The sequence below is a fragment of the Astatotilapia calliptera genome, chromosome 13 (genome assembly GCF_964374335.1).
Source record: "Astatotilapia calliptera chromosome 13, fAstCal68.1, whole genome shotgun sequence".
NCBI lineage: Eukaryota > Metazoa > Chordata > Actinopteri > Cichliformes > Cichlidae > Astatotilapia > Astatotilapia calliptera.
Window position 1 is genome coordinate 14,300,426 of NC_137434.1, and position 26,026 is coordinate 14,326,451.

Below are 26,026 nucleotides of genomic sequence, written 5' to 3' on the forward strand. Positions count from 1 at the left end.
TTTCGGAGACATTTCCAGGAACAATGATACAGAAAGGTATAGGATTTGCTTGACAGATGGCCAATATTTGGCATGTGATAACTAGTTCAACAATTTTGTGTGTGATGACTCAAGCAATGGATGTATGACTATTAGTTTTATTGGGAACGACTATTCAGCATCCATAGGTATGATTACTTTTGACTGACATGACATAAGCAAATGGAAATGTCAGAAAGCAGCAGGGAAATGTATGGAAGCAACTGATTCATGTCCAAAATCATTTGCAGTTTGTTCAGAGAGAGGAGAAATTGCTACTATGATGTGCACAAATGACTGAGTGTTGTGGAGGTTGAACTAATAGTTATGAGAATTTCAATTCTGATCTGAGAAACGCACCAAAGCGACTGAGAAAAACTGTAATCAAATACGACTTATTTATTATTTCATGCTTTCCGTAAAACAGCTTATCTTAAGTGTCCTGTGCCATTTAATTGAATAAGCTCAGATCAGATATTTCCAGATATGACCACTGACTAGATTTCTTCTAGCATAAATACACATTCTCCTCTGTGGTTTCTTTGATGATCATCTCCTTTTGGTTACAAACTAAAGAGACAGGAGATTACTCAGCATTGGAAAGTCTGGTCTCACCAGAAGGCTGGCCACTCCCAGGTTCCCAGCACCAAGTTAGTATATGCCTGTGTGATCCACCAGAGTGTGCTGAGGCTCAGGGTCACTAAGGGCGTCATCAAGGAACCACTGCTGCTCTTAGCGTAAGATGACATTTCTATTTTTAGACATTTTATCACTGTGCTGTCTACCAATTTGGTTTACCCTATAGAGAGGGGGATAATGTATAGAGTAGTATAAGAAGAATTGTGCAGTTTCCTTTTTAATTCTTGATGTAATTACAAATGAAGAATAATCAGAAATAGAAGTGTGGAACGCTGGCCTTTTTAAAAATCAAATCTAGTTTTATTTAGCATTACAAATCCTCATTATTACTGGTAATTAACATGATAGGAATCTTACTTTAACTGCTTAAGTACATCTACTTGTATTAAATAACTTCAATAAATTTCACATAATGAAATTAAATGTTAGTATTCCAGTTGTTTTAATGCAAATGAGACATTTTTGAGTTTTTCTTGCATTGTTTTGGCTATATCTACAGTTGCAAAGGTTAATTTTATGCTGCACTATAAATCTGTTGTGATGCACTATTCTGTATTTTGCTCTCTGAGTTCCAGCCTTGCACAGATTTACTACTGTATGCATTTGTCTTCAAGGCAAAGTTTAAAAACTGTGTTGTTCTGTACAGTGTGTCAGGCTTTTTGGAGCCTTCACAGAGCCTCTAGCTGCTGTTGTTAGTTGATGCAGAGCAGGCTGCCCCTGAGTACAAACATGATAAAACATGTTAGTGTGGATCAAAATGAAATCTGCCTGCTCTGCAGATAACAGATTAAGTTGTGCATTTCTAATGACTTCCAGCTGTCTGTGCAGAGAAAAGCACTGCAGTAGCTTTTCACACCTTGTTCATTGCCGACTTGTATAACATGATCTGCTGCCCCATTGAGTGGTGAATTGGAGTGAGTAAGGGGGAATTCAAACAGGGGTAGTGCAAAGTATTGCTGAGCACTCTTGATCCTGGTGAGGGTACCATGGAAGAATACAATATGTGTGACTCAGTGCAGCAAAAATTGTATGCTGCTTGTCCTGCAGAAAACTCCATGTTCTCTGGTTATGCCTTAAGCAACAATCCAAACCCTCAACACTTGGAAAGAAGTTCTGCTCATTACTATTATTTTCCCTTTGGACTGTTGGAGATGGGTTGTCTGGTTCACTATTTCATGCTCTCCTTATCTGCTTCTCTTTCCACCCATGGTAATTGAGGGTGGCTGCGGGCCAGTAAAAGTCCGGAGTGAGGGGGGCCGGTTTGAGAGGAAGAAGGACAGAAACAGAGGAGAGCTTCTAGAAAGGGCAGGCTTTCATTCAGCAGTGAAACATGTGCACTTCTCGCGAAATCCACTTTCTGTGAATCTGGGGCTGTGAACAGTATTGATCACTGGCTCTCAATGAGAGGATTAATGGGAATTCAGACAAGTGCTTGGACGCTTACTGGTAACTTTTGACTTCCTTTCTGTTTTTACTGACTTAAAGATGCTGTTGTGCTGTATAGGTTTTTTGTGTGCATAGCAAAACAACTGTTTGCTAATTTCAAAGTGTTTGTTCATGATCACTGACATTCACATGTTGACATGATTTTCAGTCTGCTGTGTGCTATAACGTGGTAACATTGCTCAGATTTGACTGCTTAGTTTGGTGTACTAGACTTGTTGCAGTTGCATATTGAAGACATTAAATAAGTTATCAGTCCCTTGTTTATGAAACTATCCTAAAAGAATGAATGGGATTCATCTCAGGATTTTTTTTCCTGGCAATTTCTCCTCTCATAAAATGTTTTTTTCTGTCATATTTCTCAAATCTTTGCAAACATTCTGGATAATGCATCACTGCACTGCATGTATTGTACTCATGCACTTTTTTTAAAAACATATGTAAGAATTGCATGCATGTCAAGCACAGTCATCTTCATAAATAAGGAATGAACTCATTTAAAATGGAGATGTTTGCTGAAAAGCTATAGGACCTCTATGAGCTAACGTTTTACAACGCATTATTTAACTGTTTGGATTAGTTGAACAGATTTCCACGCAGAACAACTGATAGGGTTTGGCTTTCCCTTGTTGCTTGAAGAATTTGGCAGCAATAAATCCCCTCGATCTTGGCAAGTGCTGCACATGCTGAACAGCAGTTGTTGTTTCTGGAATGGAACAACTTCCTTTAGCCAAATTTGCAGCAGATAATTTTAACTTCAGCAATTCACGTGGAGTTAAAGTCTGCAGTTGCATTGCGCACACTACAGAAACAAGACAAATAGAAAAATGTGTTAATTTTCTCCCGTTGCGAGCTTAGTAATAAAAAGTGCTATCGTGGCCACATTTCAAGTAAGGTGTAATTATTAAGCTTAAAATATGAGGTCTGATACTCTCATTAGTATCTGTGATGACTCAGTGTGTGTCGCCCACCCTGAACAAGTGAAATGTTATCTGGGGAAATGTGAGATATCATTTGTTCAGCAGCTTTCTGAACAGCATTTCCAGCTGGAGCTAAAGTGCTACTAAACTAAGCTTCACAAAAATTCTATTAAAGTCGAATAAAATGCAACAAACAACAGATTCAGCACAGAATGAGTGTCTTGTGGTAGCTATTTTAGACCTTTTAACTTAGTTTTATTTAATCCTCTGCATACCAGCTTCACTGTTGAGACCACCAAAAACAAAACCTGGAGATTAATAGCGTCTGTGCTGCCTCCAATAACACAAGAGATCAGTGCGCCAGTGGGATGATTACCTGCAACACGAGTGCACCTGTTAACTCTGCTACATTATGCATGAAGGATGATGGCACGGCACGTGCAACGTTGTTTTTTTTATCCCTCGATGAAGGATGACTCCCTTCATCATGACTACATGTGTCTGGTCACCGTCCACAGCTGGAATTTGACTGTCTGATGGCGCAAACCATTTCCATGTGGCTCGAGCAGAGGTGTAGAAATACTCGGTTTGAGGAAAGTCAGTTGAGGGGAAAGTCATCCTGGCTGGACGCTGCCAGTGAGGGGGTTTTCCAGCAACCTCCTCCAGCTCTCTAGCGGGGGAAAAAAATTCTGAGGAAAACGGCTTGCACAACGACGGCAGCTTAACGCCTCCTTCAGCTGGTGTCACTTCCACGCTGACTTTACACAGTGGAAAAACTTAGTTATGTTAAAGAGTGTGACCGCTCTTTGCCCGCACAGGAATAAAAATACTCGTGAGGCCAGGGGTCATATCCTGCTCCGTGTGTTCGTTGACCTTCACATGTCACAATTAAAAGCTTCAAAAAGGTATATGGTCAGTTTTTTCCCATCAAATTCCTTCCACAAGGCCTGAGTCTTTTACTGCATGCGGCATATCTGGTCCTCATTTGTAACCGCTTCCTTTCAGCATGTCAGCAGTTTCTTTCTTTCACGTGTTGGGAACCACTTTAACGGATGATTTAATACAAGAGCCAGAGAAGCAACACACAGTTGTATGTTGCACTCTCTAGTTCATTATGCTAAATATAAAAACAAAACTTTCATCGTTTTACGGTGTTGTTCATATGTCTATTAGAACAAACATAATGATCACTGCACTGCAATATAATGCAACCGCATTAGTGCTTACTTGTAAAATATACTAAAAAAATACAGACACGTATTTTTTTAGTATTAAGTACTGTTAAAAGACAAACTCTGCTTTGTGCACTTGCCTTGAAACTGCTTTATTTCAGTATCATTCAATGACATTGTTGTGCAGGTGGATAAGTAGAGGCTGGGAAGTGAGATCACAATGGAGTTTGTCAATTAGTTAATAAATTGTCAGCACAAGTGAGGCTAATGTAGCAGAGCCAGAAAAGTGATGAATAAGCCGAAGAGAGTTTAAAATAATATGGAAGAAAAACAAAAGTGATTAATCATAAGTGCAAAACACTTTAGCAGGCATCTCCCCAAACTTTCATTCTCTATGTTCATTTCTGCCAAAACTTTAAACATTTTGCCAGAGTGTACAATAACCTTACTCTTAAGAATGACCCACCTGACAACATAACTGCTGTACGTCTTTAGCAGCATGTGGCAGACACCGGTTAACATTTCTCCATGTGCTGATGGGAAAGAAGGAAGAGGAGGAGGGAAAGTGTGGGAGTGAAGCTTTTCTGGGCAGGCGTCTTGTATTTGGGCCAAGGGTGGGCAGAGATTGGCAAATGGCAGCAGATTTGAGGAAACAGCTGATAATCCCACAGGAAACACTGAGCACTGGTTTTCAGAGCAGTTGTGGTCAGAGGTCCAATAAATTGTTTACTTGGTGAAGCTGACAGAGCCATGTGAGGATGTGGTTGATGAGGCTCGAAGGGAAAATGCTTAGGTGTACTGAGGCGGCGGAGGCTGTGCGGTGAGATCGGAAAAATATTGTGCGCCACATGAAGGAAGGATGCGAGGGAGATGTGAGGAGATTAGTGGTGCTTATTAGTAAATATGGAATTTCTGAAGTCACGTGGGAATTGTGGCAGCATTGGAGCGAGGAAGTGAATGTAAGCAAATACAGTATAACAGGGTTTATACCTGATGGCAGCAGTGCGAGTCAGTCATGTCGTATTCTGGGTGGCTACTGAGTAGTGCTGTCAACAGAGCATGATACCCTGGAGCTTTTCCTTTTGCGGTTTAGCACTCTAGGAAAAGCGTAGTGTGAAAACTTATCCTGCATTATGTCACAATTACATTACCTTATGTGTGGCTGATGCCAAAACTTTTTGGCTTAGGGTTAGTGTAACTTTAAGATACCAGTAATAGCATTCTACTTTGAATTTAAAGCTGCTCCAACTAATATTTATTTTTAACGTGAAATAAATCAAGTACCCAACTTTAATGTGAAAATGTCACTTTCAAGGATGAATTATTAGCTGACTCTGCAGTATCTCAGCTCTTTGCATCTTTTTAAGGTCATTGTCTTTCTGTTTTTTCCCCCTACAACTTTATTATTTCAGTTCATTAGCAACACAGTGCGATATCTGCCGATCACCCCATCTGTTCTCTGCTTAACTTGGGCCTCAACCTGACAACAAAGTTTACAGTATAGTTTCTGATAATGGACCCAGACAGCTTGACGAGACATTGATCTCTAGTAATATCTGTGGCGGAGACAGTTCTAAAAAAGAAAAAGCACAAGGGGATAAACATTAAATGCATAACTAGAGTATGAATCATTAATTCACGGAATTGCCATGACCTCAAAGCGTAAATGCTGCACAGTTGCTTCTAATTTGCATGTGTACACAAAGCTTGAATCATTCATCATCATTTTGAAAAACCTATTATGTGGCCAACATCCTTCTCATAACTTAAGGTATTGCACACCCTGTATAATCACCTACATGTGGTTTGGGGGTGAGCCAAAATAAATGTCAGCCAAGCATTTAATAATAACAATAATAACTGGGAAAACAATAGCCTGAGTCATTAACTTTTTTCAAGGCAAGAAATACACAGTGACCATGTCATAAATACATGCATTGTCCATTTGTTTTTCTGTGCTATACAAAGCATATTTTTCCCTTTTCCTGTAGGTGCAAATTTGGAACTAGTTACTGCTCCGTAATGGGTTACAAATCAACATCCATGCATTGTGTGTTAAGATGCCTGTGCTTCATGCTTCTCCATTTCTTTAGTGCGGCTCAAGATGAAGACCTAAGAAGTAAGAATGCTTCTGTCTTCATTTATCACATGTAACGCATTGCATATCTAGTAGCTGTTCAACTAAATATGATTTATTAAAACGGTTTTTTTTGCATTGCTAATTGTGCACTTCTTGTCCACTTCAGGTTGTAGGACTGCACCATGTGATTTGGTCTTTATTCTAGATGGCTCGTGGAGTGTTGAAGATGTCAATTTTGAAATAGTGAAGCGATGGCTAGTCAACATAACGACGAGCTTCAATGTCGGGCAGAGGTTTACCCAGGTTGGAGTCGTCCAGTACAGTGACAGTCCCCATTTAGAAATACCTCTGGGGAAGCACTCCACCAACAGAGACCTCATCAAGGCGATGGAGTCCATTGAATACAGGGGGGGTAACACAAATACCGGGGCAGCTATTGAGTTTGCTACAGACAGACTATTTGGCCTCTCTGAGCGAGCGAGCGTTTCCAGAATTGCTGTTGTCCTCACAGATGGGAAGTCTCAAGATGAGGTTCTGAAAGCTGCTGAGGCAGCGAGGAAAAAAGGAGTAATCCTGTTTGCAATTGGTGTTGGTCCAGAGACAGAAAAGGATGAGCTGAGGGACATTGCAAACAAGCCATTTTCAACTTATGTCTTCTCTGTTGAGGACTACAAAGCTATTTCCAGGATCAGGCAGGTCATAAGACAGAAACTATGTGAAGGTAAGCAGCTGTTGATTGTTGTCTGTGTTTTTCTTCTCCAATATGATGAAGTTAAATGTGTTCAAATGTTACTCTCGTGCTAGTAGTATAGTGTTTTTTCTTGTCATCCAGCCTCTTGTTCTGTCCTTTTAATTGCGTTTCTCTGTTACAGAGACTGTTTGTCCCGCCAGAATTCCTATAGATTCCCGTGACGAGAAGGGCTTTGATATCTTGTTACATTTAAATCTGGCAAAAAAAGCAAAGAACACTCAAGGGACGTTTTATGGCTCTAAGGCCTATCAGGTGACGTCTCGTGTCGACTTGAGTGAAGCTACACGGTAATTATGGATGCTTTTCTCTTTTCTTTATCATCTTTATGTATGACAAAGTATGACACGCTGACCATCTTCTATTTATTCTATTTTTCAGGAACCTTTTTCCTGATGGCCTGCCTCCTTCATATGTTTTCGTGGCCACATTGAGGTACAAAGGATCACTTGCAGAAGAGGAGTGGGACCTGTGGAGAGTACAGACACGAGATGGTAAACCTCAGATGGCGGTAACTTTAAACGGTTTTGACCACACCGTCATGTTCACAACAACCAGCAAGGCACCAAATGGGATTCAGACTGTTACTTTTTCACAACAGACAGCAAAGGTAGGTAACACTGTGTAAAGGCTGTATCCTCTGTTGTTTTGTAAGAGCTTTATTAAGTCAAAATAACTGTTGTGGTGTCATCAGTTTAAGTTCTCTTTGCCTTTCAAGACAGCTCCAGCTATTTCAGAGAACATGAGGATGTTTAAGAGGAAGACAGGCTAATTCAAAACAGATTTGCATTATGGGAAAAGAGGTAAAGCCCATTTAGAAGCCATACAAGTGGCTAAAAGTTGGGCTATCTCAGCTTCTAAGGGTTTCATTTGGACCATTCTGGTTCAATCTGTCTCTTGTACCTGTAATAGTTTTCTAGTTTTTACTGATGCTTTTAAGCTGTACTGGGTCATTTATCTTCTCTTCATGTTTTTGTACAACACAACAAAACAAACAGGTTAGAATATACAATAAATGCGATTTCTTTTTCAGACAGAAAGACAAAACATGATCCCCACTGGAGTTAAGTCATAAGTGCAATACATACATGAAATCTTCTTTCTCGCTGAAACACCTGATCAAAATGATGATCTTGGTTCTCACTTTTAGGTCACATCTCAAAACTGCCTGGCAGCACTTTGCTGTTGTTTGTTTATAAAACTGTGCACATCCTTAAAACTGAAGTGGAAAAATGTCCTAAATGAGTATTGTGAGATTGTATGGTAGCTATGACTGCCAAACAATCCTTATTAAAGTGTGTAAGGGTCAAAATCTAATCCTGATGCCAGCTTTGTATAGCTTTGAAGAAGATGAAACTGTTGCAAAGCAATGTACACAAAGTTTTATTTTAAGTTTACCTATTATGCTCTTCTTTATAGTTTGCCATATACTCACTCACTTGTTGTTCAAACCTTCTGTTTGTGAGGGGCAGCCAATGAGAAAAAGACTGTTTTCAGACAGTGAGGGGCTGTTTAAAGGCCCAAACTGTGAATCATGCAGAGCTAATCTTCTAGAGTCCAAGAAAAAGAAAAAACAACACAGATCTGGCAGTGAGCATAATAGGTTCCCTTTTCATGTGTTTATCATCACACTAGGTTGTTTTAATGTGTTTTGGCTATTCTTGTTTTTTTTCTATGATAAATGAAGCTGTTTGATGAGAAATGGCACCAGCTACGTCTGCTGGTCACCGAAGAGGATGTCACTCTTTATGTTGATGACTTGGAAATTGAAACCTTATCACTGGAGCCCCCTGTTGGCATTTTCATCAATGGAAAAACCCAAGTAGGAAAATATGTCAGAAAGGAAACAACAGTGCCAGTAAGTCTATGAGCATTTGTTTAATGAGTAGCTAAGCAAACTCAGTGCCGATATATGTTTTTAACTAGATCACATAATACCATGCAGTTTACTGCTACCTCCTAGGAGACATGTTTAACTCCGTGGGTGATAAATCCTTGGCAAAAATGAACCCTTTTGTTCACATGGTCTTATGAATCGTTGTTTTATTTGTCTCAGTTGGCACCATTTGCACTAAAAATGTTGTATTAGTAGTGCTGTGTTGTAATTTGCTCCATAGATAGATATATGGAGGTCAGTTCTCAGTGAGCCAACAATAATCACACTGAAAAGAAGAATAGATGTGCTCTGCACTCTAGATGTTTTCATTCTTATTTTCAGTTTGATGGAACACAAACAGTTACATAAAGGAGCCCGAGGCCCATATGCATGATATAGATGTGCAGGTTTCTCATGTCACCGTTGTGCCGCAGTGTTAGTTAATGCAATAAGATTCACCAGAACTAAAACAAGACACGTGAAGAACTGGGAAGCATGAGAAAATCCTTTGTTTTGAAAGAATACCAACTTTTATTCATTCAACATTCCTGGGAATATATTCACATGAACCACAATATTAAACACAGTGAATGTTTTTCTATGTGCTTATCCATTGTCATAAGGACCATGAATTTCTGAGCTATTTAACAATGTCAGTCATGGTATTATTTCTGAATAAACACACCTGTAATTGAAAAAACATTTTTGTTATTGAGTCTTTATAAACACAGAAAGATAAAACCGGCCAATTTACACTAACATTATAAGTAAAAATAGTCATCCAACTAGAAATTATATTATTATATTCAAACCTATTTAGGTTTAAAGTCAGTGCCATTATCAAAGCTATGTGTTGATCTGGGTTTTTTTTTTTTTTAATGTAAATTATTATTATTATGCTCTCATGGTAACTGAAGTGACGCAGTCCCTGGGACCTCCTGGAGACGTTTCACTACCAGCACAACAAACCAAATAACCAAATAATGGAAGAATAGCGTAACAACACTGCAGAGCATTTGTGCACACTGAGGGAGGTCTGGCAACATGTAGCAGCTCAGCAGCCAATCAGGGCACTTATTTTTCTTCAGCAGTTATACAATAGCTGTTACAATTCATTAGTGGCAAAGCACCGATAAAACTAAAATAAGTATCACGTAATTGGCCACATATTACAATCTGTTTGTCCCCAATATCGGAAGTTTTGTTTCTAACAACAACCTCTTCCTTTAATTTTTTTTCCCAGTTTGAAATTCAGAAACTTCGCATTTACTGTGACCCTGAGCAGAACAACCGGGAGACTGCTTGTGAAATACCTGGAGTTGTAAGTATATGAGTCTGCTTGGCCCAACACCTGTTTTTCCATCCAAAAGATAACGTACTTTCACCTACTTTTCACCTCTCCTAATTACATCTGCTTCTGCTCTGCAATGCGCCCCGTGATGGCGCAGCCAAAGATTTCATCCTCAGTTAACTCCACACCTCAGACTGTACAGTGATGCTTTCTTTCCTGTTATTTCATCAGTAGTCCGTTGCAGCGTTACAAGCGAAGGTGTAAGCTCAGCATATTAATTTTAAGACACATCTGTTCATGCGGAGAATAATTTGCTGGAGGAGGACCCGTGGCTCAGCTTCAGAGATGTTGCACTATATTTTTTATTGCCTGCTGGCTCTAACTGTGTTTGCAAAGCAGTGGCCCGTTGTTGGCTTGGGATTTGCTACAACCGCAAAAGCCAGTGCCAAATAACTGTTTTTCATGTGAAGCTGTTGGATAAAAATATCAAAAGAGACAAGATGAGAAGCCTAAAATTACAAATGCTTTCCAAGTATCGCTACTTCTCTCCTCTCTCTGTGTGTGCTTTTCAGTGGTTTGTTTGGAATCTCCAGGATTGGTCATCAATTTTCTTTTGAATGGAGGCTCTCCGACACCTACATATCTAGTGTACATATGCAAGTAGGCTAGAGCTAAACATAGTGAAGCTGTTTATATCATGTTATCAACTCTATTTTACTATTTTTAGAATTCTTAAAAAATTTAATTAAAAATGACAAGAACAATTCATATGTAAGGATGTTATTTATTCATTTGCTCGACCACAGGGGATTGTAGGGTTTTTCACTTACGATGTAGAGCGCCTTGAAGTATTTGTTTGTAATTTGGTGCTATAGAAATAAAACTGAATTGAACTGAATTTTTAAAGCCTGTACTTGTCGTTCACCTTCTGATTTTTGAGAATGTGTTGTTTTTCTCTGTTTTGCATCCTTTGAATATATATCCCTCTCTCATGGTTTGCAGCTTTAAAGTGGTTTCAAGAAATCGTGATGCATATTTTCAGTTTTAATGAGAAAGACCAAATAACCCAAAGACTAAACCTTAATATCAGAGCTTTGCAGATTATGTTTAGTGTGTGGCTGTGATTTCTTGTTATGCTTGGTTATTACAGTGCTCTGATCGCGTTGAACCGACTCCAGAACCTTGTGTTTGTCCTCCTGGACCTCCCGGACAACCAGGAATGAAGGTCAGTTTTTTTTTCTGTCTCTTTCCTCACAGTCTTTGCCTTTTGTCGTTTTGCTTTGCACACAGTATCTAACCATGAGATCGCTCAGACACCCTATTGCCCTGTTCATATTAAAAAAGAGCTGAATCTAGTCACAAGATCTTTCTTTGCCTGTGTGCCAACACTGCAGACACATTGACTTTGTTCCTGCTTTGGCATACATTGTTGCCTTGTCCAGCCCCTCAGTGTCCAGACTGCTCATTAAATATTTGCTTTAAGCTGTAGCGGACTGAAGAGATTAATTATCACAAAAGCAACTTTATCTTTAACAGTATGAATTTATGTGTAAACTCAGGAATGACAAACTGTATTAGGGCAGAACTCAAACCTTCCCTCTCTTATAGCTCAGCCTTAGTGAACTGTGTGCAGACATCCTGTAAATGACGAGCACACGTTGCACTTCACCAACAGATCAGATCCTACTAGCTTGTGAAAACAGATTGTGTCAGAAACGGTGCTGAGTGGGAAGTTTTAGCACTTTAAGCTCTTAAGCACACAGTTACCTGCTGAAAACTAACAGTATTATAATTTATGGATGCACCAAGTGGTCTTTTTTTCTCCAGTGAGGCTTGCTATGGTGTGTTTGTGTGTGTAAGTTTGTCTTGTAAGGACATGTACGGAGTATTGTACTTTTGTTTTTTCTTAAACCAAACCAGACTGCTGTCAAAGATAAATACTGGGTGCAATGGAAAATTACCAAAGTGGGAAATAAAACCTACATGTTTGCCATTATTGATCACAGGGTATCAAAAAGCCCCGGTCATAAAAGCCGTTATACAAGGACCTCAGAGAGATATAAGCTTGGCAAAAGACTCTCTTTGTTAATGTTTGTGTTTATAAGGTCACCGGTATGCTTTTATTACATTTACTAATAGATCCAAAATGCTGGGAACATTGCTGGCGTGCAGATGTTCTTTAAGACCCCACATGGTGCATCTTACATTAGATAAACAAGCTTGCTAAGCATTCTTTATAGATAAATTAAATCAACACTGTGAGAAAGTTTACTGTTACCGGAGGTGTGTTAAATGGATTACTTTACTGCTTTGAGACTGCATGATACAGTTTTAATCACACATGGTTGAATAACGTCATTCCACTTTCTTTAGGGAGAGCAAGGAAGCATTGGTATTCCTGGTCAGCCTGGTCCTCCTGGTGCTGATGGTAAGCCTGTGAGTACTACATAGTTCAATATACAAACATAATCACCAACAGCAGCATCCACAGCAGCTTTTGAGAAAGCCAGTTGAGTATCTGTGTCCAGTAGATCATAACGGTTTTCTTCTTATTCATTATATGTGGTCAGGACTGCTTCAGAATGTTAAAACACACTGGTAAATGTGCTTACTTTCTTAATTTTCCAGTGGTTAAATAAGAAACATCTTTGCTTATAGCAGCACTGGCAACATGGTGGTGATTTTGTGTGATGAAAACTATCCAAAAGTAAACCACATGTTCTACAGCATGATCAAAAACTCAGAAAAAGCATCTGCCCGCAGCCTAGAATCACCCAGAGAGCATGCACACAGTGGAGGGGATTCAGATGTTTAAACAAACGTGTGCATCTCTTGCCTTTTTTTTTTTTTCATTTCAAGGGTATCCCTGGGCTTAGAGGAATTCCAGGTTTCCCAGGTTCGCCGGGAATTAAGGTAAATCAATAACCAGTGGATGAAAAGTCAGTGATAAGATAGTGTTGAAAATTTAAAGCTGCTTTCATTTTCCTTGTTTTAAGGGGTCACGTGGACCAGATGGGTACAAAGGAGAGCAAGGGAGGCCCGGTGTTTCGGTAGGAAGGTCAAATAACACTTTGTGGTGTCACGCATGATTTTGTGGTGACTGATAGACATTTTTTTTAAACACAAGTTTATTCTTTCAGGGTGAGAGGGGTATTCCTGGGTTACCGGGGCCACCTGGACAACCAGGCGAGAAGGTGCTGATGTTATTTATTATTTTCAGCTGTTGCCTCATTTCTATTCATTAATATAGTATCTAGATCCAGTTCCTTATATTTCTGTAGAAATCAGCTCAAGCATGGAAACTCTGCTATAGCTGGAAGGGAAAAAAAGAACAAGAAACGATAGTTAAAAGTAGAAAAACACATTGAATTTTCAAGCTAAATCTTTTTTTTTATGAGATCAAATGTAGGATTGAGAGGAAATCCCTGCTAGACACATCAACTTTGAACATTGTTGCATCAATCACTCCAGAAGCCATATGTTTTGAAGATAAAGCAGATCCATTGGGAGAGTAAAAAGTACAGCATCTATAGTGTGGAACAAGAGAGCAGAGAGAGCAGGAGGGTCATCGGAGACCTTTTAAATGTGTTCATATTTCCTGACTTTTGTACCGCCATTTCCTAGGAACGTTAAAAAAGAGAACCGGGGGTGCATCTTCTTTCCTCTTGGTGTCTTGTTCAGCCCGAGTTGCATCTTCTCCTTGCTTTTTAGTCTATAACTACAATATTTAAGGTAGAGGTCCTAGGACTGGATTACAAGAAGTGCGGTTAATATTTAGTTGTAGATAGACCACGTGATCTGAGAAACCAAATTAACAAAACTGATCACGCCTTGACAGAGGACTATATGTGTCACATGGATCTCAGTTAGGAATAAACCTCATAATTCTGGAAAAAATACAAGTGACTAGCAACCTGCCCAGGGTTTACTCTGCCTCTCATCCCATGACCGCTGGGAAAAGCACTTTCTGACCTATGACCCTTATTTGGACAAGTGATTTTCAGAAATGGATGGATGGAATCTCTAAGCCTTAGATGACAACAAAACCAAGTTATGGAATCAAGACTTACCCACAATAAGTGGTGCATCAGCTAAAAAACAGCTTCCACTGTTTAGTCACACAAATAGAAAATTATGCATGTTGTTATATGATAGGATACATCATATGTACGCTGAAATGTGCCAGCCACCACAACAGGTCCAAATGAAAAAATTGAGAAAATTTAAATTTTATCCAGCAACAAGAAAGTCTGAAAATCTTCCTTGGAAGGACATTTTTTCGTAGAAATGACCATTAAAAATGAATTAAAAGCAAGCGAAGCCTAAGTGATCCAGCATTTTTTGCTTATTCGATAACCGAAACAGCAACAACAGACACAGCAGAGTCCCTTTTATGTTCATCTGAACAGCATTTTGTGTTTAGCATTGCTTTAAAGTTCACTAAGTTAATGCAGCTGCTGCAAACTGCATCATTTCTGTCATATCATCAGTCATCAGTGGGACCACAGGGGCCCCCTGCTATTTGGCTGAAGGGGAGAACAATTCAAGCACTTAGTATTGGTCTAAAAACTTCTCTCAGCTGACTGCTGACACTTTTCTGCACCTGGAGTAAATCCTCCTGTGCCATCTGTCCCGGACACATGTGTCCAGGATGTATCACATTAGGTTTTTACAAGCTGCTGGACGGTCTTCTCGATAAGCAGACACTACACTATTAAGGACCAGGTGAATTTATTTATTTATTTATTTTATCCCATTTCCAGCGCTCTTTTGAAATCCCATAATTGGACCTCTACTTGTGTTACATTCTTCTGGCAGACAGTGACTTACAAGAAGTGAATTTTAACCTAAGTGGAGCAAAAGCTAAATATCGTCCAAATGTGGGAGTACCTCTTTTATAAACAGAGCTCTAAAAGATTTTTGTGTTACGTAATTGGTTTGGTTTGGTTTGTTAGGTTGCTTGCAGGACTCTTAAAGATATGCATGAAGATTTTACCAGAAATAGGGTCTGCCCAGATTATAAGTAATAAGGGGTTTGGAGTCAATCTAAATATGAGTCTAGATCCAGGAACTTTTGGAAGAATTCTTTACCATTACGAGAAATGCAGAGAGACATTGTCTCAGTATCACAAACTAGTCCAGATCCAGATATCTTTCTGGATCCAGGGATTTAATTCATGGATGGTGTGGAGGGAATTTTTCAACCTTGGCAGAGGCATGCAGTCTTGGATTGCTCTTGTTGAGTAAGAGGTAGCAGAGGTAGTCTGTTTTTTAGTCTCCGTCAGAAGATGGACAGAGGCTTTTCTGCCCGGACTTCACTGAAGGACATTCCACACACATTGTGAGGCCAAAACAGTGAAAAGAGCATTATTGGACTACATGCATGAAATCCTCCTAGCTGTGGGAGAAAGAATAATTATATCATAAATTATAACTATTTGGCAATCAGCTTTAAATAGTCTAAATGAAACTATCAAACCAAATTTCCCTTCATGTCTGGGTCAAAAGGCGTTTCCTCTCGGCTATTGTTCTGTTTCCAATGCAGAACAATAGCCGAAAAACCTTTCCTAGCAAGGACCTACGAAAGCTTTTCTTTAGGTTCCTCCCTTTGCAGAATAAACTGTTTTCTTTGGATACAAACATGTTTCAATCTGCCTTTTCAAACTATTCCCATATAGTAAGACCACCAAGGGTGCAATCTTTTTTTCCTGGCATAGGATGTAGAGAACAGAAACATGAGATGTCTGCCAAATTAAGCCAGGAGAACAGAATTCAAGGTTATGTTTGTGTATTTGCAGTCTGTGGTAGTTGTTCATGGCCGCAGTCATTCATCACCCTTCAATGAACAATTTGTTGCTAATTATGTGGGCATCCAGCCTGTGATATTGATCTCTGTAGTTTATTAACACTGTAACTACAATGGTGGCATTCATTTCAGCAGAAATCAATGAAAACCGCACCCCTGCTTCGAAAGTAAACACACCTGTTAGCATGAGCCCCATAGCAAAAGCTTTCTGCAAGTCACTGGTCAGTCAGCTTATAGTGCAGTCTCCAAGAATGTCCTTCTTTTAAGCTCTGTGTTGTCATATAGGTTGGCACATCTTAGCATTTACAAGTAAAACAAAACCCTATTTATCAAAACTCACTGCAGCGTGAAGACCAACAACAAGCTTTCATAAATGCTTCTTTAATCCCTCTGCCATAGCTCATTTGATATCCATTGCAAACAAGATTACAGTATTATAGCCAGGGAGATTTCTGATGTGTTTTTTGAGACAGTTGAGTATGAGAATGCTACTGGGTCATGTTTATTAAGTGAACAACAAATGGGGCTGAGACAGAAAGAGAGAAACGTCTACACTTTTCCAACGGTGTTTTTTGCATTCAGCATATTTTTGCAAACAGAATCTCAATAAAAATGTCGCCCACCAAAGTCACTGAGTCAGCCAGTAACAAATGTCATCTTGGTATTGCACTATACAGTAATTTGTTCCTTCTTGAGGCCATTAGCATAGTTTTGAATGCAGAAAAACAAGTGATGCAATTCCCCGTTTGTTCCAAAATCAGGCTTTTTTCCTTCTGAGTATGTTATAATCCAGTGACGCATTGTTCCCTTAACTTGGCAACGCATAACAGAAACTTTACTAATGTCTAGTTTTGGGTCAACAAGTGCAAATTTAAAAATATCCAATGATGCAATACAACATAAAACTCCCTGAAGTTTCAGTCTAAATAGTTAAGTTCACTGTTTATCTAGGCAACAGAAAAGACCACTGCTGCTGCATATTTGTGACAGAGCAGACTTTACTATGAAGTTCTCTGTCTACATTATGGGCCTCAGATTAACAAAAAGTTGTTTGCTTTTCCATCAATGTATATCACAAACAACTCTGATACTCTGGAGCAGATGTTGATACACGACTGTCTGAAGGTGAAAATCTTTCCTTAGGGTGCACAAGGGACCCCGGGAGCAGCAGGGTTACCAGGAAAAACTGGACATGTGGTACGTGTCCACACAATCCTGAAAGTAGTTCAGAGGTTTAAACATGAAATATGCATGCTTTAACTGGCTGATTGTCTACTGTCAGGGAGAAAAAGGAAGTATAGGACCTCTTGGGCCACAAGGTCCTCTGGGAGAACCTGTATGTATAAAAAACTGAGAATCGACTCACAGCCCATCATAATTGTGTATATAATGAAATTTTCTGTGATTTCAGGGTCTACCTGGGAGAGATGGAAAGGGTGGATTTCCAGGAAGACCTGGTCAAAAGGTCTGTTTGCTCTGACAGTGTAGTATGTTACAAAGCTCATTCAGGGATTAGGGGAATAATAGTGACACGAGGTTGGATGAGTGCACACACTCCTAAAAGACTTAGTTGTTCCCCTATGTTGTGCTGTTGACTTTTGGCAACCATGGAAATCGAATCATGCATAACCAAGTGTCCCTCTTGTCCTTTTCCAATTCCCAGCTTTTGTAAACATCGAGCATGAAGTTCACATTTTAAATGGATGTCGACTGACTGACTCAAATTGACTAAAATGTCGGGCACTGTGATTGAGCTGGCATGTGGGTATCGGAATTGAGGGCTTCTAACTATAAATTTTGATGAAATTAAATGTCAGTTTTTTTCAAATGTATTAAGGGAGAAGCTGGAGCCAGTGGTATTCCTGGTACTGACGGAAGGGAAGGCCATCCTGTAAGTCATAAACACACACATAGACAGTGCTGATCAAAGGTTTGGTATTTTCCAGGTTGTTTAAGCTGCTGCTATTGTCTTGCAACTTTAATTGGAGTCCTAGACATTGAAGACTTGCATGAATATCATATTGTTTTTTAGATTTTAACTTTTAAGCAAAGCATTTTGAACCAGAAGTGCAGAACACATAATGTTTTACAAATGTTCTAGCATGATATAATAGTAGAAACATACAAAGAGAAGAGTAAAGTAGGCCACTGCAAGAGCCGATTTCACGGATCATGCAGGTTTGCATGTATAATGTTTTTTGGTGTATGAAGACTGCAGTGTTAACACAGTGTCAGTACGAAGACTACCCCTGACAGGCAGTAAATTAGGGGTATTTCCCCTGTAGTTCATCCCAGGATAACCCTGTTATGTAACAAACAGACTCATGCAGTGAAAGTAACTCATCGGGGGAATGCTGTGACGCTCTGGCAAATCTGTTTTAGGAAGAAAGTCTTTCAACTGGGCAGCCACCCCACTGATCATGATTATAAGCCTCGTCCAAACGTTTGCGATGGGTCTGCAAAAGATGACTCAGTTGCTCCACAAGGCTGTAAGCCATTTTCCCCCATCAGAACAATAGCGCTAGCAACGTATCCAAGGAGGCAGGATTAGAACTGCGCTTCCTCAAGTTAAAACAAGATGCAGTTCTCCTTTGTAGGTCCCAACAAGGGGATTTCTTCACGTGTTGGAGAGGACTGTGTGTTCACGGCAACACTATATACTCTCTCACTGCCTTCCTATCCCATCTGTCCTCTATGCACACTGAAACTTCAGTGTAAGGCAGCATCTGAAAGCATTTATTTAAGAAAAGCCCATATGATATATGATTTACTCATGAAAGTGGCCACTTTCATGAGTAAATCATATATAAATCATATAAGGCTTACATGATTTACTCATGAAAGTGGCCACTTTCTCATTACTTTCATATTTTTTTTAGTAAGTATACAAAACATACAGGTTTCATTATATAATTTTTCAAGGGATCTTATATGTGTTTTCACTCTTGTATGCTTTTCATACAAGTTTCATACAAGACAGATAAAAACTTTATAAGATTTATATATATGTTTTCCATATGGGAGCTAACTGAAACACAAAAAAGTATAGTAATTGCTGCACGCTGACCTTAAAAAACTTTCAGTGCATTAAACCATTCACTTAAAAATTATTGCATTTATCTGCAAATACAGTGTATTTAACTGAGGTTCAGCTGAGGCACATAGGGTTTTTCCAGGGATCTATGTGGTTTAGTTTAAAGAACAAACTTAAATTGCAGGAAATAGTTTGATTTGGGGGTGATTACATTTACTAAATTGTTACTCACAAGAATTTAACCTCAAAAAAAGCCTCAAGCTACTTTACTCTGCTTCTCATGTAAACTAACCAACCACATCTGGGAAGCATAACATTTTGGTAGGCATTTCTCCATCCACAAGGACTAGATAATGTTTTTTTATGGAGAGAAAATAACAACAATTGCTACTGACACAATGAAATAATCATTTCACAACAATAGTAAGGCATAAAGTCAAACGATGCCTTTGAAATTTTATTTTAAAAAATGCCATTTCTGTTTCTTACAATGCAAATCTGTAGCACTGATAGTCATATTGTCTTCTTTTCATTATTAAATATACTAACTGGAACACCACGTTGCTCTTAGGGTATGCCTGGATTGCCTGGAAATGCAGGCCTGGATGGACAAAAGGTAAGAGCTCCTAATGTATGTGCAAAGCAAACTCAACAATGGTTTTGCTTTATTAATTATGACTATATTTGACTGATAAGATTCTCATTAAAGGGAGAAGTTGGTGAGCCTGGACCCAGGGGCTTTAAAGGATCGACTGGACCACCTGTAAGTTAATAGCTGTTCTTGTTTATGTTTGATCTGAAGAGTTAGCAACACAGTTTTGCCCTCTTTTGCAGGGTGAAATGGGATTACCTGGTGAACCAGGTTTGCAAGGACCGATCGGACTGAAGGTAATGATTTACACTTGTTAGAACATCATGTTTGAGCTTCTTCAAACAGCTGTGATGAAAAAAAGAATGAACTTAGTAGAAATAATGGCTGACTTTGATCTTACCGACATTTAATACAGGATAAACTATGAGGTTAACGTGAGTTTATCCCCCTCCATAGCCCTCGGGCTGTGAATGCACTAGTTAAAAGTGCGACACAGAGAAATCAATAACTTAAGATTAATCCACATTAATCCATGCTTGCATTAGTGAGCAGCAAGCTCAAGCTTGATTGAAACTGTCTCCAATTACAATGCAGTGCAGCTGCCTCCAAGTACAGCAGATCAGTATGGCATGATGTCATGCATCAGTATATATATTGTCCAGCCGATACTAAATGAATTGCAGCACATGATCACATTAGTTTGGATAATGTTGAATCTTTGATGCTTTCTAAGCTTTGAGGAAAAACAAGAAAAAGTACTTGGCCGGCAGCATTGCATGTTTTGTTTGGTCCCTGTTTTGCTATAATACACTTTAGAACAAGTAACGATCTTCTGGCCTCTCCAGTGGAGCTAAATTAAGCAATGATCAGGATCTAGTGCTTTCGTCAGTGGAATTTTAGTGGAAATGTAAGCAGTCTGGGCTTGTCTGGTCTGGACACGCTGTCTCCTAATCATTTTTCATTAGCTGATCTGCTTTTAACAAGCCAATGCGTATTGGTGAATGGCACACAAGTGAAAACGTAGTTTATGGACATGCAGGCACTACTTTGATTTTATGGCTGAACTTCAGACTGCAATTACAGAGGCTTGTTCAGCTGGAAAAGAAAGCACCGACTAGACACAATTAAACTTCAAACTGCACAATCCCAAAACCTCATGAAAGTATGCTCAAACTATGGCATGTATCACTGAAAATGAATTATGATAAGAAAGCAAAAATATCAGCCACATAATAGGATGCGGTTTGGATGCTATCTCATTGTATTCTTTCTGCAATCTAAAATGTGTTTTATCTCTTAATTAAGGGGAATATGGGTGAAAGAGGAAGTCCGGGCATAAAAGGCACACCGGGGCTTGCGGTATGTTACCATTTAAATATGAACCAGATGAGCAAGTTCTTTTGGAAGCTGATAATTAATGCAGTATATAAATCAGAACCACAGTACACACTGATTAGCCACAACATTAACTACAAACCACACTGACAGGTAAAATACATTATTTTCCTTTATTTAAAATGGAATGTTCTAGTGGGAAACATTTGGCATTTAAACTTTGATGCATACTACATACCTAAACGGTGTTACAGACCACAAAGGCAGACAATGCACCCTGCCACACCACAAACACTGATCAGGAACTGCAAAAAGAAAATGACAAACTCCTATAGAAACTCCTCAGCTGCAAAACCCATTGAATACCACCGTATGACCCCACAGAGGCCCCACTCATTAATCCAGAAGCTCTACAACCCTAAGCTAGACCCTACAGGACACCCTGACAGGTCCTATGCCAGTGTTCTGAAGGGTCTGGTTATGATGTTCTGGCCGAACAGCATCTTTCTTAAATAACAGTTATTTCTTTTGTTTGCTTCCATTTTTAACTACTGGGTTTAACTGCATGCTTTTAAAGGGCAGTGCAGGGCAACCAGGAAGTCCAGGTCAACCAGGGCACCCAGGCATGCCAGGAATGAAGGGAAGCAAGGTATTTCCATGATCTGTTTTTGTTGATATCACCAGAATTTTAACATCTAGTCAGAAATTCAAAGTATTCTCTTGATTCCAGGTCAGGGTTAAGTCTGTTTAGATTGTGAAATTTAGGTCCATGGTCTGCAGAAATAGCAGTTATAAAAATGACTGAACACTCATATCAATTAGCCGTAAATCACAATCAGATTTGTAGGTAATATTTGTAATTTGTACAAAAACGCTACAAAAAGTCTGGTGTTAGGTTTTTTTTTTTGTGATATGCACAGACTTTAGTGTGTCTAACTTTAAAAGCATGTTATAAAATGAAACTCTGTGCCTTTGTTGTTTTCACAGGGACAGAGGGGGAATCCAGGTGAAAGGGGCGACATGGTAAGATTCAAGACAAAATTATATTGCAGTCAGCACAAGTTAAGCAGATCAAATAATGGTTAGAAAATTGAGAACACAACCTTTGTTTTACATTAGCGCAACATCACCTTTGGGTGTTGGATTAAGATTTGCTTCTGTCCAAAAACAGCAATTACAGTGAAACTGTGGAACCTCAAATCAAAAGTCTATTCCAGGCTTGTGTCTGCTGTCTGGAAGGATGAACCTCTCCTGATGATGGAAGGTTTTTTGGACATAGAATTCATAATAGTTCAGTCTACTAATATACTTACAAATCATTATTATCACATCTTGTATCTGGATTTGGAAGCTTTCACGTCAGCTTTACTTGCTTTTTTGGAACAGGAGGTTTCTCTGATCTGGGATGTAAACAACATATTTTTTTAATTTAAGCAATGCTAATGAGAATGAAATGGCTACACTGAACTACATTAAAACTCAATACTACTATAAATATGTGTCATTCTTCCTGTTTTAAGTGGATTTTTTAATGGACAGCACCATCTACAGTACTTTGCATATACAGCATTGGCTGAAGTCTGAAACCTGATTTTATGTGTTTTTTTTTAATATAATCTAATGTTGACCTAATGATTTCCACACCAGGGGATGAAAGGTGAAAAAGGAGAGCAGGGGCGGCCAGGGGGTGTGGTGAGTTAATTTTGAAAGGCTTTGTTGCATCATAACTACACGTGTAAGAAAACAGTTTCTGGTACAAATGCATAGTTTAGCGAGATTTAACTAAATTTGGACAAGAAAATTAGTAGATAATATTTTTTCTTCAATACCTCCAAAAATCAGATTATCTGTTCATATTTTGGAGTTTGATGCCTACTATTCTAGTTTGTTTTTATTTTGTTTTCTTTTGGGGGGGGGGGGGGGGGGGGGGCATAGGCCTAAACACACAAATGCTAATAAGTGGTACGTAGTGAGAATGATAATAATAAATGTCAATTACAGTGCTTTTCAGAGTGTTTTATCATCTTTTTAAATTATTTATCATTACTTTGATTGACAGGGATCACCTGGTCCAATGGGTCTGAAAGGAGAGGTATGTCAAGCTCAATAAAGCAATTACCTTACCTCAGTGTAACATGAATAATAACTAGTATTACTAATAATGGGGTGGTATCCTTGCCAGAAAGGGACAGCAGGGGATCTGGGGCAGAGAGGTCAAGAAGGTCAAGTTGGACGACCCGGACAGCCAGGTCAGTCAGGCCAACCAGGCCCCCGAGGGTTGCGGGGAGATATGGGCCCTCCTGGCCCACCTGGACCCGAAGGAAGATATGTACGTGTGCCTTATACTGTACTAACAACTTGTTTGTAATGGTTTTTTGTAATCGTGTTATGTATAACTTAGTGGTTGGTCGTGGTCTATCACTTTATATTGCAGTTAAGTGCAATGTCAGACAATCACATTCGGCAGATATGCAGAGAGCTTCTTCAGGGTATGTATCATTTTAATCTACCTGCTGAACATTTTTATGTATTTTCCCCAAATGAAACTATCTCATTATCAATCCTTCCAGCTGAGCTGCCTCTATTGATACTGAGCAATCAGCAGAGTAGCTGTACCAGGTGTCAAAGTCAGCCTGGATCTCCTGGCCCACCAGGTCCAATGGGGCCCCAGGGACTCAGAGGTCTTCCTGGGCTTAGTGGTTCTAGGGGACTGCCAGGCCACCCTGGTCGGCCGGGGTATCCTGGGATTAATGGTCTCAAAGGTAAAATAAAGGTCAAGTTAGTCACATATCCTAAAACTTTCTGCACAATCTCTCTAACAAGGACACTTGTGTTTGCAGGAGAACCAGGTTTCAAAGGGGAGAAGGGGAGCCCTGGTCGGGTCATGATTGGAGACCATGGGCCTCCTGGACCTCCAGGTAAAGAACATCACAGATTTATTTTCCATTCATTTGATAAGGTCATGTAAAAGTGCAGAAGCACTTTTAGTGGATATCTGGTATTTAGCTTTCAGCTGTGTTCCATTGTGGTTGCTTGTTATTTATATCTCCACAGGTCCAATGGGTCCGGAGGGACATGGTAAACCAGGTACTCCAGGTAAACCTGGGCCCCCTGGTCAAAATGGCCCAGAGGGTAAAAGTGGTAATCCTGGCATCCCTGGTGAGCCTGGTGTGTGCGATCCATCCATGTGCTATGGAGGCATGATGAGGCGGGATTCTTACAGCAAAGGCCCAAACTATTGACATAAGGCAGCATCACTGCAGGCACCAGTATAAAGCTGATGCAGAACAGATATTCTCAGGAAGATCTCACCATTACAGTTCCTCTCTGACATGGAAACAAAACGTACCTCTTCTGACACCGTTTATGTGACACCTTTTATGCATCCCAGTTTCTTTGATGGTATTTTGTATTATTAGTCATATGGCTTTGAACATTCTTTGAAAATTTAATGGTGTTAAGAGGATTAATGATTGGCTCCAGTGAATACCTCTTATCCAAGCACCTTATATGAGGTATCAAATGTGCCAGCCATGTAACGCACGGTACTCACTGCATTTAAGATTACTACGCATAGACTCATGCACACCATCTATGAACACACTACAGCTAACAGTTTGATGGATATCTGGGTTTGTGTATAGATAGGAAATGTAAGTGCAGTGCCTGTCGTATTAGGTGCAGCATACCAAACGCCAGCAAACATAAAGGTCTAACCAAGATTTTATTGCATATCAAGAAAGCTTATTATGGTTTTCCAACACAATCTTACCAAATCTTCTGCTTTGCTGACAAAAAACATACACCTGTTTACTGTTTGAGCCTTATATTTAATCTTGATGAAGAGATGAATTTATAATTAGAACTAATGAGAACACCTTTGAGTCTGAGGTGTTTGTCAATCCTGCTGTTGTCTGAAGCTGTTGGCATTTAGTCAGCTCAGAGGAAGGACCCATTTTGAGCCATGCCATCATTTACTTTGAATGAGATTTATGGCATGCACTGCATTAACATCAACTAATTACATGCACACCTACTTCAAAACGTGAGGTGTATGTGCAGATTACACATACAGTCAATTATGTTGAACATTATTTACATGCAACCTTTCGATTCTTGTGAACCACACCTAAATAAACCCACCATTTCCAGTGTGACACCTATCAGTATAAGGCCTATGTGTACATACATGTGCAAATTGTTTGTGAATTCTAAATGAATGGTGATTGTTTGGTCACATCTTAATATGGCGTTACTAAAGCGTTTGACTGCAGTTGGCTGACATATTTGACTCCTAATAATCTTGAAGTTTGTACTGTAAGTCCCTGTGGCTGGTACACTTTCTTATATTGCCCCCTTGTGTTCCTTCACTGCATGTTTCGTTATAAGATTTTACTGCACATAGGGCAGGTGCCACATGTTCCACTAAAAAACAGAACAACAAAAATCAACACTCAAACACACACATGAAAAAACAATGATGATTTGTGAATTGATTCGTGATGAATTATCACAGAAATTAACAAGTTTCTGCGCAAAACTGTGACTTTGATTGCCTCTCGCTGAGTACTCACTCCTGGAAGCTCGAATTCATAAAGCATTCTGACTTTTGTGCGTGAAAACTTTTTACAAAACACATCACCCCGGTTACCCTCCTACTGCAATACTTCTCCATTCATTGCCATGTCTTATTTGTTCTATATTTAGGATGTAAAATATATATATATATAAAAAATGTGCCACCTATGAACACACCAACACTTTAGTTTCACATTTTAATCCATTTATGTTCCCCCAGCTTACCTTTCATTACTGTAGCAGGTATTTTTTTTTATTTATAAGAGAGGCACATCACATTTCAGCAGTGACCTCTCTTAAACATCTTTTGTAATGTTATTATTTGGTGTGAAGGTATGACTTTTGCCATTTTTATTTTCTTTTTTAAAAACTAGAATTAAAAAAAATCTTTTAAAGGATTTGTGAACTTTGTTTGGCTTTTGCTGTCCTGTCTCTGAACTTTACGCGTTTATTTCTGCTCTCCTATCACATCACTGATCTCATCTTTCACATGG

At 39.3% G+C, this 26,026-nt stretch overlaps 1 protein-coding gene across 1 annotated transcript; it reads left to right on the top strand.

Moving 5' to 3' along the window:
* The first annotated feature begins 1,947 nt into the window (after positions 1-1,947).
* On the top strand, positions 1,948-25,930 carry col21a1 (collagen, type XXI, alpha 1). Its single transcript, XM_080288050.1, has 29 exons — positions 1,948-2,103; positions 6,184-6,311; positions 6,439-6,993; positions 7,145-7,310; positions 7,402-7,630; positions 8,708-8,878; positions 10,140-10,217; positions 11,338-11,412; positions 12,561-12,623; positions 13,047-13,100; positions 13,184-13,237; positions 13,328-13,381; positions 17,137-17,190; positions 17,276-17,329; positions 17,405-17,458; positions 17,831-17,884; positions 19,599-19,643; positions 19,737-19,790; positions 19,862-19,915; positions 20,925-20,978; positions 21,532-21,603; positions 21,942-21,977; positions 22,602-22,646; positions 23,014-23,046; positions 23,137-23,283; positions 23,389-23,443; positions 23,525-23,716; positions 23,795-23,872; positions 24,009-25,930. The coding sequence occupies exons 2-29, from the start codon at positions 6,215-6,217 to the stop codon at positions 24,194-24,196; spliced, it is 2,865 nt and encodes a 954-aa protein (XP_080144176.1). The 5' UTR covers positions 1,948-2,103; positions 6,184-6,214; the 3' UTR covers positions 24,197-25,930.
* The last annotated feature ends 96 nt before the right edge of the window (positions 25,931-26,026 follow it).